The sequence below is a fragment of the Petromyzon marinus genome, unplaced genomic scaffold, assembly GCF_048934315.1.
Source record: "Petromyzon marinus isolate PM22_M1 ecotype Great Lakes invasive population unplaced genomic scaffold, UKy_Petmar_22M1.pri1.0 PM_G_Scaffold_20, whole genome shotgun sequence".
Lineage (NCBI taxonomy): Eukaryota > Metazoa > Chordata > Hyperoartia > Petromyzontiformes > Petromyzontidae > Petromyzon > Petromyzon marinus.
Genome location: NW_027422762.1, coordinates 107,656 through 121,203, shown reverse-complemented (window position 1 = coordinate 121,203; position 13,548 = coordinate 107,656). Strand labels below are relative to the sequence as shown.

Below are 13,548 nucleotides of genomic sequence, written 5' to 3'. Positions count from 1 at the left end.
GGCTAGTGAATGTGTGTAGATCTGGGGATGGTGTGTGTGTGTGTAGCTGGGGTTAGTGAATGTGTGTAGATCTGGGGATGGTGTGTGTGTGTAGCTGGGATTAGTGAATGTGTGTAGATCTGGGGATGGTGTGTGTGTAGCTGGGGTTAGTGAATGTGTGTAGATCTGGGGATGGTGTGTGTGTGTAGCAGGGGTTAGTGAATGTGTGTAGATCTGGGGATGGTGTGTGTGTGTGTGTAGCTGGGGTTAGTGAATGTGTGTAGATCTGGGGATGGTGTGTGTGTGTGTGTAGCTGGGGCTAGTGAATGTGTGTAGATCTGTGGGTGGTGTGTGTGTAGCTGGGGTTAGTGAATGTGTGTAGATCTGGGGATGGTGTGTGTGTGTGTGTGTAGCTGGGGATAGTGAATGTGTGTAGATCTGGGGATGGTGTGTGTGTGTGTGTGTAGCTGGGGTTAGTGAATGTGTGTAGATCTGGGGATGGTGTGTGTGTGTGTGTGTAGCAGGAGTTAGTGAATGTGTGTAGATCTGGGGATGGTGTGTGTGTGTGTGTGTAGCAGGGGTTAGTGAATGTGTGTAGATCTGGGGATGGTGTGTGTGTGTGTAGCTGGGGTTAGTGAATGTGTGTAGATCTGGGGATGGTGTGTGTGTGTAGCTGGGGCTAGTGAATGTGTGTAGATCTGGGGGTGGTGTGTGTGTGTGTGTAGCTGGGGTTAGTGAATGTGTGTAGATCTGGTGGTGTGTGTGTGTGTGTAGCAGGGGCGGAGTCCCCGTTCAAAGCCTGAGTGCCGGAGCTTGGGGATAGTGAATGTGTGTAGATCTGGGGATGGTGTGTGTGTAGCTGGGGTTAGTGAATGTGTGTAGATCTGGGAATGGTGTGTGTGTGTGTAGCTGGGGTTAGTGAATGTGTGTAGATCTGGGGATGTTGTGTGTGTGTAGCAGGGGTTAGTGAATGTGTGTAGATCTGGTGGTGTGTGTGTGTGTAGCTGGGGTTAGTGAATGTGTGTAGATCTGGGGATGGTGTGTGTGTAGCAGGGGTTAGTGAATGTGTGTAGATCTGGTGGTGTGTGTGTGTGTGTAGCTGGGGTTAGTGAATGTGTGTAGATCTGGTGGTGTGTGTGTGTGTAGCTGGGGTTAGTGAATGTGTGTAGATCTGGGGATGGTGTGTGTGTGTGTGTAGCAGGGGTTAGTGAATGTGTGTAGATCTGGTGGTGTGTGTGTAGCAGGGGTTAGTGAATGTGTGTAGATCTGGTGGTGTGTGTGTGTGTGTAGCTGGGGCTAGTGAATGTGTGTAGATCTGGTGGTGTGTGTGTGTGTGTAGCTGGGGCTAGTGAATGTGTGTAGATCTGGTGGTGTGTGTGTGTGTGTGTATAGCTGGGGTTAGTGAATGTGTGTAGATCTGGTGGTGTGTGTGTGTGTGTGTAGCAGGGGCGGAGTCCCCGTTCAAAGCCCGAGTGCCGGAGCCGGGACTCCTCGGCGTCGCCGTGGCCCCGGCCTGCGCTCCGTCTTGTGCAGCGGGTCGAGCTCCTTGAAGGTCGCCGCCCCCTCTGGCTCTCCTTCATCCTCATGCACCTCGTCTGATGAACACCACCAGGGCCCGGTCAACCGCCCGCAACGGGCAAAACCACAGAGCGCGTCCCGCCAACAACGCAGGGCCCGCCGATCGACGCGCCGCCGAGCACGGGGGGCCCCACTCCTCCACCGGCCGCCTCCGCCGCGCACTCAAAATCCGACGCGGACGCCCCCGCGGGGCGGCCGAACACGAGACGGCGGAGCGAGGAATGTGGACTCAATGGGTCGTACACGGTCGCGCGTTGGCCATCTTTGTCCATGAGGGGTACGGGTGAAAGGAGAAACCCCCCCCCGTACGGCAAAACTGGTTCACGCGAGCTCACTTGGCCGACTCCAGCAGCAGACAGAGAGAGAGAGAGTTGACCGCCGTGAGCTCGTCACTCCGACCGGATGATTAAAAAACGACCTCGGGGTAAAATCGAGCGACAAACCTGCGTCGGCCGCTCCGCGGGCCACGATCGACTCCAGCTCCGTGGTGCACCTGTCCAAATGCTCCACCGCCGATCGCAGCTTCTCGCCGACTGCATGGTGAAATTCCCGACACGCACGCCAACACGCAAACACGCCCAGGCGGGGGATCATCAGGGATGCTCGTGGAATCGTCCTCCGCGGAGCCTGGAAGCCCGGAACGCCGTTTTCCCATCGCGACAAACCACCAATGCACCGGAACGAGACGAATTATTTGGCGATGCTGCGCAGAGCACAGCCTAACAAAGAAAAACCTCGCGTTAGTCACGGCCTCAAAACGTATCTACGTAACGCGACGTTTCAGGCAACGGCCCTCCTTCACAGCGCTGAGAAAGCGCCGGTAGAGGTCGCGTTAACAATTGCACGTCACCCTGCTGCGCACCGTGGCAAACCGGCCGTGTGGCTCAGTGTTGGAGAGAGGGGGGGGAGGCTCGCGATGGCTGCGAGTTCAAATCCTGGTTGGCGCTTCCTCTCCTCTCCCCGCGTGAACCGCCACCTCAAGGTGCTTGCGCCGACCTCTAAGGCCTCATCATTGCAAGCCTCCTCCGCGGAGGCAGAGCCGCGCGCGATGGCCCGCTCGGTCAATCCGAGGCCTCTAAGGTTGCGTTCGCATAAGCGGAGGGGATTGCCGAGAGGCGTCAGGGTCGGGATGTAACCCGCGACCTCCTGTATGCCGGGCGAGGTAGTTCACATCTCAAAGCCACCGAGGCGCCCCATCACGAGGCACCGCGACCGGGTCTGAGTGGCATCGCGGGTTTGGTGTTGCCCTGATGCGGTACTGGAGACCCGGCACCAAGGAGTCCGTGATCCGATGTGAAGATGCGGTGCTCTCACCATCTTCGGATTGACGACCACACGGATTAATTTGCTCTGTAAGGTTCCATCTGCCACAAGATGGGACCGCAAATCGCATTTATGTTAAGGGAGTTAATCAAGTAAACGGTGTTCAAAGTAATCTCTTTAAAAAGGAGTTAGGAGCCTTCACTCTGACAGGATACAGTTTTGATTACAAAGCGACGCTTCTCCAAGATCCATCATCAGCGGATGCGATTAATTAATAAACCGCATCCGCACAGAGCGGGGGCAGAAGCAGATACCTGATGCAGAAATGGAATATTAAAAACTCTCCTGGATGCGACTGTGGACACGTAACGACGCAATTCCCGATCATCCAACAAATACGCAGAAGACATCGTTACAGCGATACACCCGGTGTTCCTGACGCGATTGTCCGGCTTGACCCCCCATGCACGTCAAATTGTGCACGTTGCTCTGCATCCATATCGGCAGCCGTACGAATGGAAAATAAAAGATCGCCGTGATCAATCCACCGCCGAGTGAAGGCCTCCCGGGGCCACTGCCACCGCCCGCGCAATCCCGCGGTGCAACAATCTCGATCTCGTCGCTCCGGTGGACGCGACCTCTCTCTCTCTCTCTCGGACGCAATGTCCCTTCGCCGCTTGCTCCGTTATCGGCGTCGACCATCGGGTAACCGTCGTTCCTCCCGGTCCGTTGACGACGCGTCCTGCCCAAGCCCCCCAAGCTCGCTTCTCCTAGCAGCAGCACTTTGGATGTCTTTTGCTGGTGTTTTTTTAATACTTTGCCCAAGCTTTGATAAATACGAATACAAATCATCACTTTTGATTTAAAGCTTTCGTGATTGCAGGAATTCATATTCTTGGTTCTTTCGGTAAAGTCACCACATAGAAGGGAAACAATAAAATAATAAAAATATAAAAAAAATATTCTCACGACGTTTCAACTGCAACACAAGCAATCATCGTCAGGTGTGAAAACCACAGCAAGAACATTTGAAAAAAAAAATTATTGCTGTGGTTTTCACACCTGATGATGATTGCTTCTTGTGTTGCAGTCGAAACGTCGGGAGAATTTTTAAAAAAAATATTTTTATTGTTTCCCTTCTATGTGGTGACTTTACCGAAAGAACCAATAATACAAATGATCACTTATTTATATTTAGTGAATTGCTTAACCATCTTCTCAGTGTTGCACTCCTATCGGTTTTTATTGCATTGATTGCTGTTGTAACTGGCTGACCCAGCCCCCCCCCCCCCCATTCTGGACATCCGCGGGAAAGAGCTTCACAGCTCACCGGATTCCTCCTTGCAGTCTAAATTAAGATTCCGATCGGACGCGGCGAGCAGGAAACCGAGGAGGACATCTTGGTAAAACAAATCAAGGCGAGCGGATATTTAAACCCCCGATAGCCGTGCACGCGACGAGGAGGAGCAGCGACCCTTACCATCCCAAAGCACGCCGGTGCGCTGCTCGCGCTCCAGCAGCTCCACGCGCTTCATCGCCTCCCTCAGCTCCTCCCGACGCATCTCCAACCGCGCGCCGGCGCGCCCCCGGCGGCGCGGCCCTTCAGACCGCCGGAGCCCCGCCGCCGCCTTCCGCGTCGCCGGATCTACCAGGCGACGGAACTCGACGACGTAGGCGTGATACCGCTCCGTCCCGGACGCGTGGCCCCGGGACCCGTAGTGGCCGCTCGCCGAGACGCCGGACGCGCCGGCGGCGGCGGCGGCGGCGTCGGCGTCGGCGTCCCGCTCCTCGGCGAAGCTCACGCCGCACACGCCGCAGCGCCCCTGGGTCAGCCGCGCGGGTCTGAGGACCGTCTGTCCCGTGGCTTCCTCCCTCAGCCCGGCGCTCAGGGCCACGGCAAACTGCAGGGCCCGCCGTGCCGCTCTCCACCTGCGCCGAGCCTTCAGCCGCGTCCGCTCCTCCGTCTCCCGCCGCGCAGCCAGATGACGCAGCAAGAGCAGCTCGCTCCGCTCCTCGTCCTCGTCCTCCTCCTCCTCCCCCCTCTCCTCGCCGCCGTCGCCGTTCGGGAACCGCCCCGGGCTCGAAGCGGAAATCCCCGGCTCCCCCGGGTCGCGCTCAAATCGCTCGGGGAATCGGGAGGCCGACGACCCGCGGTGGAGGAAGAAGCCGCGCCTCCGCGAGCTCCACACGCAGTCGTAGAGACGATCGCCATCCCTCTGCCGCAGAAGCGCGTCCAGGGCAGCCGCCACGTCGCCGGGTCCTTTGGCCGCGTCGGCCGCTTCCAGGCAGCGCAGGAGACGCGGCGGCAGCCTGTCCCGCCTCTCGGGCGGGAGGCCCTCGCCGGCGTTCCTGACGGCCGCGCGGATGCGGGACTGGAGCTTCGCCCTCCTCAGAATGTGGACGTTAACGAGCATGACCAGGCACAGCACGACCAGGCGCTCCGCTGCCCCCGACTCCACGCAGGGGTCATCGCCGCAGGCGTCGAGTAGGAACTCGTTGCGCTCGCCGCACACCATGAGGGCCAAGTGGTCGACGTGCCTCAGCACTCTGTCGTGGCCGGAAGGTTGCTGCTGGCCTCTGCCGAACTCATTAATAGCCTCGAAGACGTCACGGTGATGTTTCGCCTGAAGGGGGGAACGATGAAACAATCTTGATTTTAAGCTTTCGTGGCTGCAGGAATCCACACTCCTTGATTCTTTCGGTAAAAGCCCACGTGGTAGGTAGAAAATAAGACGAAATAAAACGAATCGCGACAACAGGTGGGACAACCACAGCAAGAAAGAATTGCTGAAGTGGGCGAGAGGTCTTCCGTGACAAGAGGTCATATAGGTAAGAGAGGGGGGAGGAGAGAGAAGCGCTAGGGGAAGAGAGGACCTGAGACCGGGGGGGAAGTGGGCAGGGCTGGGAGTGGGAGGCTGGGGAAGCTGGAGATGCGGATATGAAGGCAACAACCATGAAGCAGTTAAGTTTTTTACCTGGTTAATAACATCCTTCCAATGATTGCTCAATTTGTATCCAAACCTTAACTGCTTTATGGTTGTTGCCTTCATATCCGCATCTCCAGCTTCGCCAGCCTCCCACTCCCAACCCCGCCCACTCACCCCCCCCTCTCTCTCCCCCCTTACTCCTCCCCCCTCTCTTACCTATATAACCTCTTGTCACGGCAGGCCTCTCGCCCACTTCAGCAATTATTTCTTGCTGTGGTTGTCCCACCTGCTGACGGACGCCTGTTGTTGTTGCGCACGAAACGTCGTGATTTAATTTATTTTATTTTCTAACCACCACGTGGACTTTACCGAAAGAGCCACAGAGTGACAATTAAACGGCGTGAGAGAGCGAGCGTCCGGAGCATCGCGCTCACGTGCTCCGTCAGCGTGTGTCACGTTGCGAGAGCCGTACGATGATACAATCGCACCAAAACGCGTCGCCAACTCTGCGCCTGAGTTGCCGTGGCCAATCTCCTCGTTGAGTTTTGGGCTCGGAGGCGGTTGCTGAATTTGGTTGTTGCGGATTGTCCGTCAGCTTACCGGTGAGCCGCAACTTTAAAAGTTTGCGTGCCGCGCCCGACGTTCAATTTGTTTGGCCGTGTGCGGCGGGTGCGGTGTTTCTAATGACACGCAGTTGGCCAGATCAACAATCGATTACGATTCAATACACGCCAAGACTCCGTCCACACACACACACATACACACACACACATACACACACACACGTACACACACGTACACACATACACACACACGCGCCTATCTGCTTGGTGCCGGCTGTTATAGCCACATCGTGGGCGCTTAAACTTTTCGATCAACGGGGACGGTTTTCTCACGATCAAATTCCGTTCGTGTCGGATCATTCTCAGCAGGAGAGAGCCAACGCAACCCCCGCGTTACAGAGAGACGGACGGACGGACGGCCGGACAGAGTTGACGCATGACTAACTTTCACTCTCCGTTGGAAAAGCCTCACGGAAAAACGTCCGGGAGGTAAATATCCGCGAGGCGCCCCCCCCGGTCCGCGCGTGGCGCACCCACCCGCGGGTTGGGCGGATGCATCCAGCTCCACAGGTTCAGCGTGGCGAGGTAGCCCTGCGGCAGGCAGACCGTGTTCACGTCGGGGCGCGCGCTCGCGTGGACCGCGCAGACCAGCACCAACTGCAGCTCCGCCATCGCCGCCGCGTTGGCCACGCTGGGCGCGAGGCCGCCGCCGCCGCCGCGACGCTGCCGCCGCGTCCCGATCAGCTTGCGGAAGCGGCAGAAGGCGTGGATCGAGCCCAGCACGTCTCCCCGCGCGAACGCCTTCTCCGCCGATTCCGCGAAGAGGTTGAAAAAGCTGGCGTAGCGTCCATTGGGCAGGACGAGCATGCCGGTGGCGCCGCCCGGCCCCGACCTCTTCCGCTCGACGCGCCGGCGAAACGCTTCTTCTTCTTCTTCTTCTTCGGCGCGCAGGAGCCTGCCGGGCTCCGTCGGAGAATTGACGGCGCGCGCCGCGCGGTACGCCTCGAGCCAAAGGTCGGTCGATTCCCTCCGGCTCTCCTCGCCGCGGGAGGCGACTTCCCGCGCCACGAGCTCGCGCATCGCGGAGCCGACGTGAGGGTTGCTCCGTATCGGCGCCAGGATGTCCCCGCAGGACGCCGGGCTCTCCGACAGCCCTCGCGGGTGGAAACGGCTGGGGAACAGCAGGGCGAGGAGGTCCTCGCAGTCAGCCAGCTCTGGCTTGGGAAGGAGCGCCTCCACAAATTTTGCCGCTTCGGGGCTCCGGGACTCCAGTTGCGGGATCGCTTCCAGGAGAATTCCGGACAGCGTCACCAGGTGAACTTTGCTCGCCACCAACTTTTTCAATTCCGCCCCGCCGGCCGCGCCGCCGTGCGCGCCGCGGCAATCTCGGAGCGGGCACGCCCCTCCCGTCGGGTGGCGCCCGCAGACCCCCGGCGTCTGGCGCGCGCGGGACTCCGCCGCCCGGGCGAGGCGCTCGCAGCGACCCAGCAGGTGCCGCGCGAGGACGCGGTCCGCCTCGGGCGTGGGCACGCGCGGCGGCTCGCCGTCGCCGTGCCTCGGGCCGCCGGGGACGTCGAGGAACCTGGAGCCCTCCTGCGTCAACACCCTGCAGGTCCCCTCGCTCCGGCTCAAGCCGTAAAACTCGCAGCTCTGCGCCAGCCACTGCTCCCGATGAGCCGCGGCCTCCCCTGATCTCGCGCCGCCGCCGAGGAAGCTCGCCACGAGCCGCAGCAGGGGCTGCAGCACCTCGAGTATGATGGGGACGACGTGCGGCGACCCCCCGCCCTCGACGTCCAGCAAAGCCGCGGTCGCTTCGGCAGCGCCCACGACCACGTCGGCCTCGAGGAAGAGCGTGATTGCTTCACGCAGGAGGTCTTCGTCGCTTTCCAACTTCCCAAGCATGTAGCAGGCTTCGGCCTTCCCGCTCACAAAGTTGTTATTCTCGCACGTTTCCCTCACGCTCTGGAGTTCTGCTTTTATTTCGCGCAAAGCTTCCTCCTCCTCCGCCTCGTCTCGTCGGCTGGCGCGTGCCCGCAACGCCCGCAACGCGGCACGGGCCTTCGCCAGGAGGCACTCGCCAGCGAATTGGCTCCCGGGCCTGGCGAGCCGCAACGCGTCGGTAATCATCCCGTGTTCTCGAAGCATCTTCCCGGCTTCTTCGACCCTGCCCCTCTGCTCGAGGAGGGCGACGGCCTGGGCCAAAAAGTCGTTCATCCTGAGGAAGGCGAGCTGCTCCTCGAAGGCGACGCGGGACAGCGAGCTCATCATCGCGCCCTCGTTGCCCCGCTCCACGTGACGCCTGGCGGCCACGAAGCGGAGCTCGCGCCACTTCCACGGGAAGTCCACGGGGGCGAGGCCTCCGTCGGGGCTCTGCTCGGCCTCACACCTGGGCGCACCGCACCGTGGCACGGGGGGGGGGGGGTCCAGAGTGACGGTGGCACCACGCCGTTCAACACTTTTAAACGTATGGCCGATCACGTTTTGATTCCATACAGCCCCTTCGCTAAGGTGCCCAATGGAGAATTGGCAATGATACATACAAGTGTTTTTTTGGGTTAGGTCGCTTAATTATAAACGTGTCCACATTAAGCCGGCCACCACCTGACACAGCCAATTGGTAATGTTTGGCACGTGAACGGAACGTGGCAATTGGTTACTAGTACAGCACACCGGTGTGTTGGGAGAGTAAATCCAAAACAACATTCATTTACAATCTGACTACGATGTTTCGCCAGCAATTACAACTAGCATCATCAGGCGACAGCCAGATTTATGGAAAAATCCTGCTGTTTCGCCTGATGATGCTAGTTGTAATTAATGGCGAAACGTCACTTGGATTGTAAATGTGGATTTACTCTCCAACACACCACCGGTGTGCTGTACTAGTAACGAATTGGCGTGTTCTGTTTAACGACACATTTATATTTACGCAATTTAACCCCAAAAAACCCCTGTATTATGAACGATATTGGTCGTGAAAGCCTACGTGTTGGAAATCGAACGGTGCGATGAGTAGCCCGTGAATATGATGAGTGCAATAAACGATGATGAAAGTGACAATCAGTAGTTGATGATGAATGAGTGTGATGAATGGGTAGGGAAGTTGGGAAGAGAGATCGTGTAAAAGATGGGGAATGGATGGGGAAGGGGAGTTGAGGGTAAGCAAGGGGATATTCGTCAGTTTTTAGAGAAGAGTGAAAAATAACGACGCTGATTGTTTGGCGATAATGCGCAAACCGTGGTTTCTCAATCATCCAGCTGTAAAAACACGCCAAACAATCTCTCAGAAACTTCACGAACTGTCTAACCGTTACAACAACTGATGCAGCGCCAAAATCGAAGCGTACCAGATCGCGCAGCGACACACGAGGACGACGACGACGGTGGGTTGTCGTACGACTTTAACATGCGAAGAGGGCAACCTGGTTGAGCGGATGAAAGTCGCGCGATTGAAATGCAACCCGGGGCACGGGCGGAGTACAAACCGTTCAATGAGCCTCGCGGCCTCGTCGTAGCACGAGCTCTTCATGTACCACCCGACTGCCTCTCGCACCTACTCGCACACCACGTGCAGCACGCGAGGTCAACACGAGGTCAACACGAGGTCAACGCCGGGTCAACACGAGGCAGTCCGACAGCGCTGCTGCTGCTGCTGTCCTCGCATTTCGACGTCATCGTTCGGTCACTGGGCGACCCATCGGCTCGCTAACACTTGAGAACCCGCATTATTCACAGGTGGCTGCAGCCCGGATTCGAATCCGGTTCTTCTCAGGGGTGGCCATCGCAGCGTTTGGGAACTCTTTGAGCCACCCGGCCACTTGGCCCCTAGCCCTGTATCATTAACGAGGCTCCAGCTCGTGCCAGGCAGCTCGGGATAGGCAACACTCGGTGAGCACGTGACACAAAGCCACGCCGTCCTTCAGGACGTGCCTCCTGCGTCGCTTGGCAATTGTCGCGATATCAATAATGGGGCAGGATCCAATGTCGTGGCTTATAATAACGGGCGACGTACTTAAGATGATGAATAACTTTTGATTTAAAGCTTTCATGACTGCAGGGATTCATATTCTTGGTTCTTTCGGTAAAGTCACCACGTAGAAAAGAAAAAATAAAATAGTAAAAATATAAAACAATAAAATTCTCACGACGTTTCGACTGCAACACAAGCAATCATCATCAGGTGTGAAAACCACAGCAATAATTTTTTTCCAAATTTTCTTGCTGTGGTTTTCACACCTGATGACGATTGCTTGCGTTGCAGTCGAAACGTCGTGAGAATTTTATTGTTTTATATTTTTATCATTTTATTGTTTCCCTTCTACGTGGTGACTTTACCAAAAGAACCAAGAATATGATGAATAACGTTTACAGGCGTGGGATGAAAGATGGTAAGGGGGGGGGGGGGGGGGTGGTGGTGGTGATGATGCCGGAGGCTCACCTTGCCGAGATGCTCGCACAGCCTGCCGCAGAGGGGGTAGCTCTTTGCGTTCTGCAGGCACTTGAGCGCCATGTGGGGCAGGCCACACTCGAGGTACGTTTTGGCCAGGGCAAGGTAGTCCTGGGCCTTGCTGCTCGCAACACGCGGGCAGCAGCAACAGCAGCAGAGGGGGAGCGTCGTTGCATACCGAGAAGCGGCGACGTTCTGTGGTGCTCAAGCCTGGCTCGGTATCCTTTAAAGCAGACGTGGGAAAAGTACGGCCCCCGGGCCCTATACGGCCCGTTGGGCTTTTTAATCCGGCCCGCCGAACTTGTCCAAATATTATTATTAAATTAAATTTTACCTTTCTCCTGTAATGCCCCCAGTTTCCCCATTAGATGGCGCACTTTGACCGTGAGTGTGGTGTATAGGCCCTATGTTCGTGCAATTTGTTAAACTGCCTTGCAAATAAATGCTTTGCTACCTGTTAAAGGCCAAATCCTTTCACGTAATGATTTTTAACACGTAATTTTTATTCAGTTCACACAAACACTCCATCCATCTGTTCCTGGCCCGGCCCCTCTGTCAAATTTTAGAAACCATCGTGGCCCGCGAGTCAAAAAATTTGCCCACGCCCTGCTTTAAAGTCATGGGCAGTGACAAAGGCTCGCGAGTTAGAGTTACAGTGTTAATGTGCGTCCCATTGTTTAAACAAAACTAAATATCATCGCCGGCTGTGTTCTATCAACCGTTAAATGAAGGCCTCCCCGAGCCGCCGCCATTCCTCATTGTCTAACAATTCAGCAATTAAATCAGCTTCTAGCACAAAAAGCCGGTAATCGTGGCTCCGTCTCCCACGGCGGTCGCCCTTCACCGGCGTTGCGTTCTACCCGGGACAATTTACTCTTTTCCGGTCAACTTGACGTCTCTGATTTCTGTCTCTTCTCTGATCCATGCGTTTTACCTTTTAGTCTCTCAGTGTAATTCCCCCCCCCCCCACCCCCCACCCCCCACCCCCATGTACCTCTGCACACTTCTTTGCGCCTTTCGTAACAAAAAACATTTGGAGGATTGGGAAGCGTGGAACCGACTCGCGGGTGGCACGGAACCGGCTTCCCCGGGCGCTCTTCCCCCCCAGGCGCCGCCGACGCCGGCTTCCTCGCTACCGAGCGCCGACCCCCCGCCTGGCCCTCCGCGAGGGAGCGGCGCAGGTGCGGCCGTACCCGGGGCTCCATCCGCTGCTCTGCGTGCGCAGCGCCGCGTCGTGAGCCAGCGCCAGCTTCTCCTTCACCGCAACCCCACCCTTGCGGTAGCACTTGGCTGCCACCTGGACACAAAGACAAAAATCTGTCGGGGCAAGCGCTGGTTGCGAGCGCGCTACGAAGCTCCGGCACGGCGCACGAGAGGCCGGTTGCCATCGCGCCGCCGTTTCCTTATCCTGGAGGAAACTTCCTTGCGTGGAAGCAAGCGCTTCTGTTTGTTTGCCTGCGTCATCACACGTGCGCGTGTGTGTGTGTGTGTGCGTGCGATTCCTCGCGTCTTATTTTGCGTTGCAAAATATGAACGCCTCCGGTATAATGCCAGCAAGGGTAAAACCTTTTTTTTTATCATCTCAAAACTGGCAAAAGGGTCGCCGTGGAAATGTTTTAGCTCTGCTATGTTCTGAGTGGGCCACCTCTGCCAAAGGCCTTGGGTTACAAGATGTTAAATACCTCGCCTGGGTTACAGGAGGTTGTGGGTTCAATCGCGACCCTGATGCCTGGAGTTTGCATGTCTCCCTCCCTCTATCTCTCTCTCTCTCTCTATTCGTGGACGCATGGAGTTTTCTCCGGGCACTCCGATTTTTCCCTCCACGTTGATCAATGTGCGTTAACAGGATTTGGCTGCTAGATTAGCCAGCGCATTGAGCTTTGATTTGTGGCCAGGTTGCTTCCGAAAAATAGCTCTATAACTCAGTGGGCCTTGCCTGGTCAAATAAAAAAGCTCAGTTTAGTGAAATTGGTAACCGTGAATTCAATAACAAGCACTGGCAAGCGACGGCTGGACTGCCACGCTGAGGCCCAGGTGTCCAGACCGAGCTGTCTCGGCACTCACCTTCCAGCGACGATGCTTGAAAAAGAAATCTCCCTGAGCGTTCCACTCCTCCGGCGTGGAAGAGCGCACAAAGACACCATCATCCAGGCCTGCAGGGCATAAGACAAAGGTCTCCCGTATAGCCTTAACAGACTGTTGGGGAAAGTGCTGTTAAGCGAGCTAAATCTTACAATGAGAGGAGAGAGGCAGGAGAGAGCGTGGAGGGTGGTGGGGTGAGATGAGAGGGGAGAGGCGGGAGAGGACATGGAGGTGAGTATGGTGAGATGAGAGGGAGGAGAATGCATGGAGGTGAGTATGGTGAGATGAGAGGGGAGAGGCAGGAGAGGACATGGAGGTGAGTATGGTGAGATGAGAGGGAGAGGCAGGAGAGGACATGGAGGTGAGTATGGTGAGATGAGAGGGAGAGGCAGGAGAGGACATGGAGGTGAGTATGGTGAGATGAGAGGGGAGAGGCAGGAGAGGACATGGAGGTGAGTATGGTGAGATGAGAGGGGAGAGGCAGGAGAGGACATGGAGGTGAGTATGGTAAGATGAGAGGGGAGAGGCAGGAGAGGACATGGAGGTGAGTATGGTGAGATGAGAGGGGAGAGGCAGGAGAGGACATGGAGATGATTATGGTGAGATGAGAGGGAGAGGCAGGAGAGGACATGGAGGTGAGTATGGTGAGATGAGAGGGGAGAGGCAGGAGAGTGCCTGGAGGTGAGTGAGATGAGAGGGGAGAGGCAGG

The 13,548-nt window shown here is 56.8% G+C and overlaps 1 protein-coding gene across 1 annotated transcript in view; it reads right to left on the bottom strand.

Annotated features, from left to right (window-relative positions):
* Positions 1-1,047: 1,047 nt before the first annotated feature.
* LOC142912424 (TPR and ankyrin repeat-containing protein 1-like) overlaps positions 1,048-13,548 on the bottom strand; it is a 35,757-nt gene continuing 23,256 nt past the window's right edge. Inside the window, exons 14-21 of the mRNA XM_076060621.1 lie at positions 12,822-12,910; positions 11,951-12,054; positions 10,749-10,878; positions 9,796-9,863; positions 6,848-8,696; positions 4,301-5,444; positions 2,001-2,090; positions 1,048-1,574 (exon numbers count right to left, since the gene is read on the bottom strand). Coding sequence (XP_075916736.1) covers positions 1,441-1,574; positions 2,001-2,090; positions 4,301-5,444; positions 6,848-8,696; positions 9,796-9,863; positions 10,749-10,878; positions 11,951-12,054; positions 12,822-12,910 — 3,608 coding nt within the window. The 3' untranslated portion in view covers positions 1,048-1,440. The remainder of the gene's footprint in view (positions 1,575-2,000; positions 2,091-4,300; positions 5,445-6,847; positions 8,697-9,795; positions 9,864-10,748; positions 10,879-11,950; positions 12,055-12,821; positions 12,911-13,548) is intronic.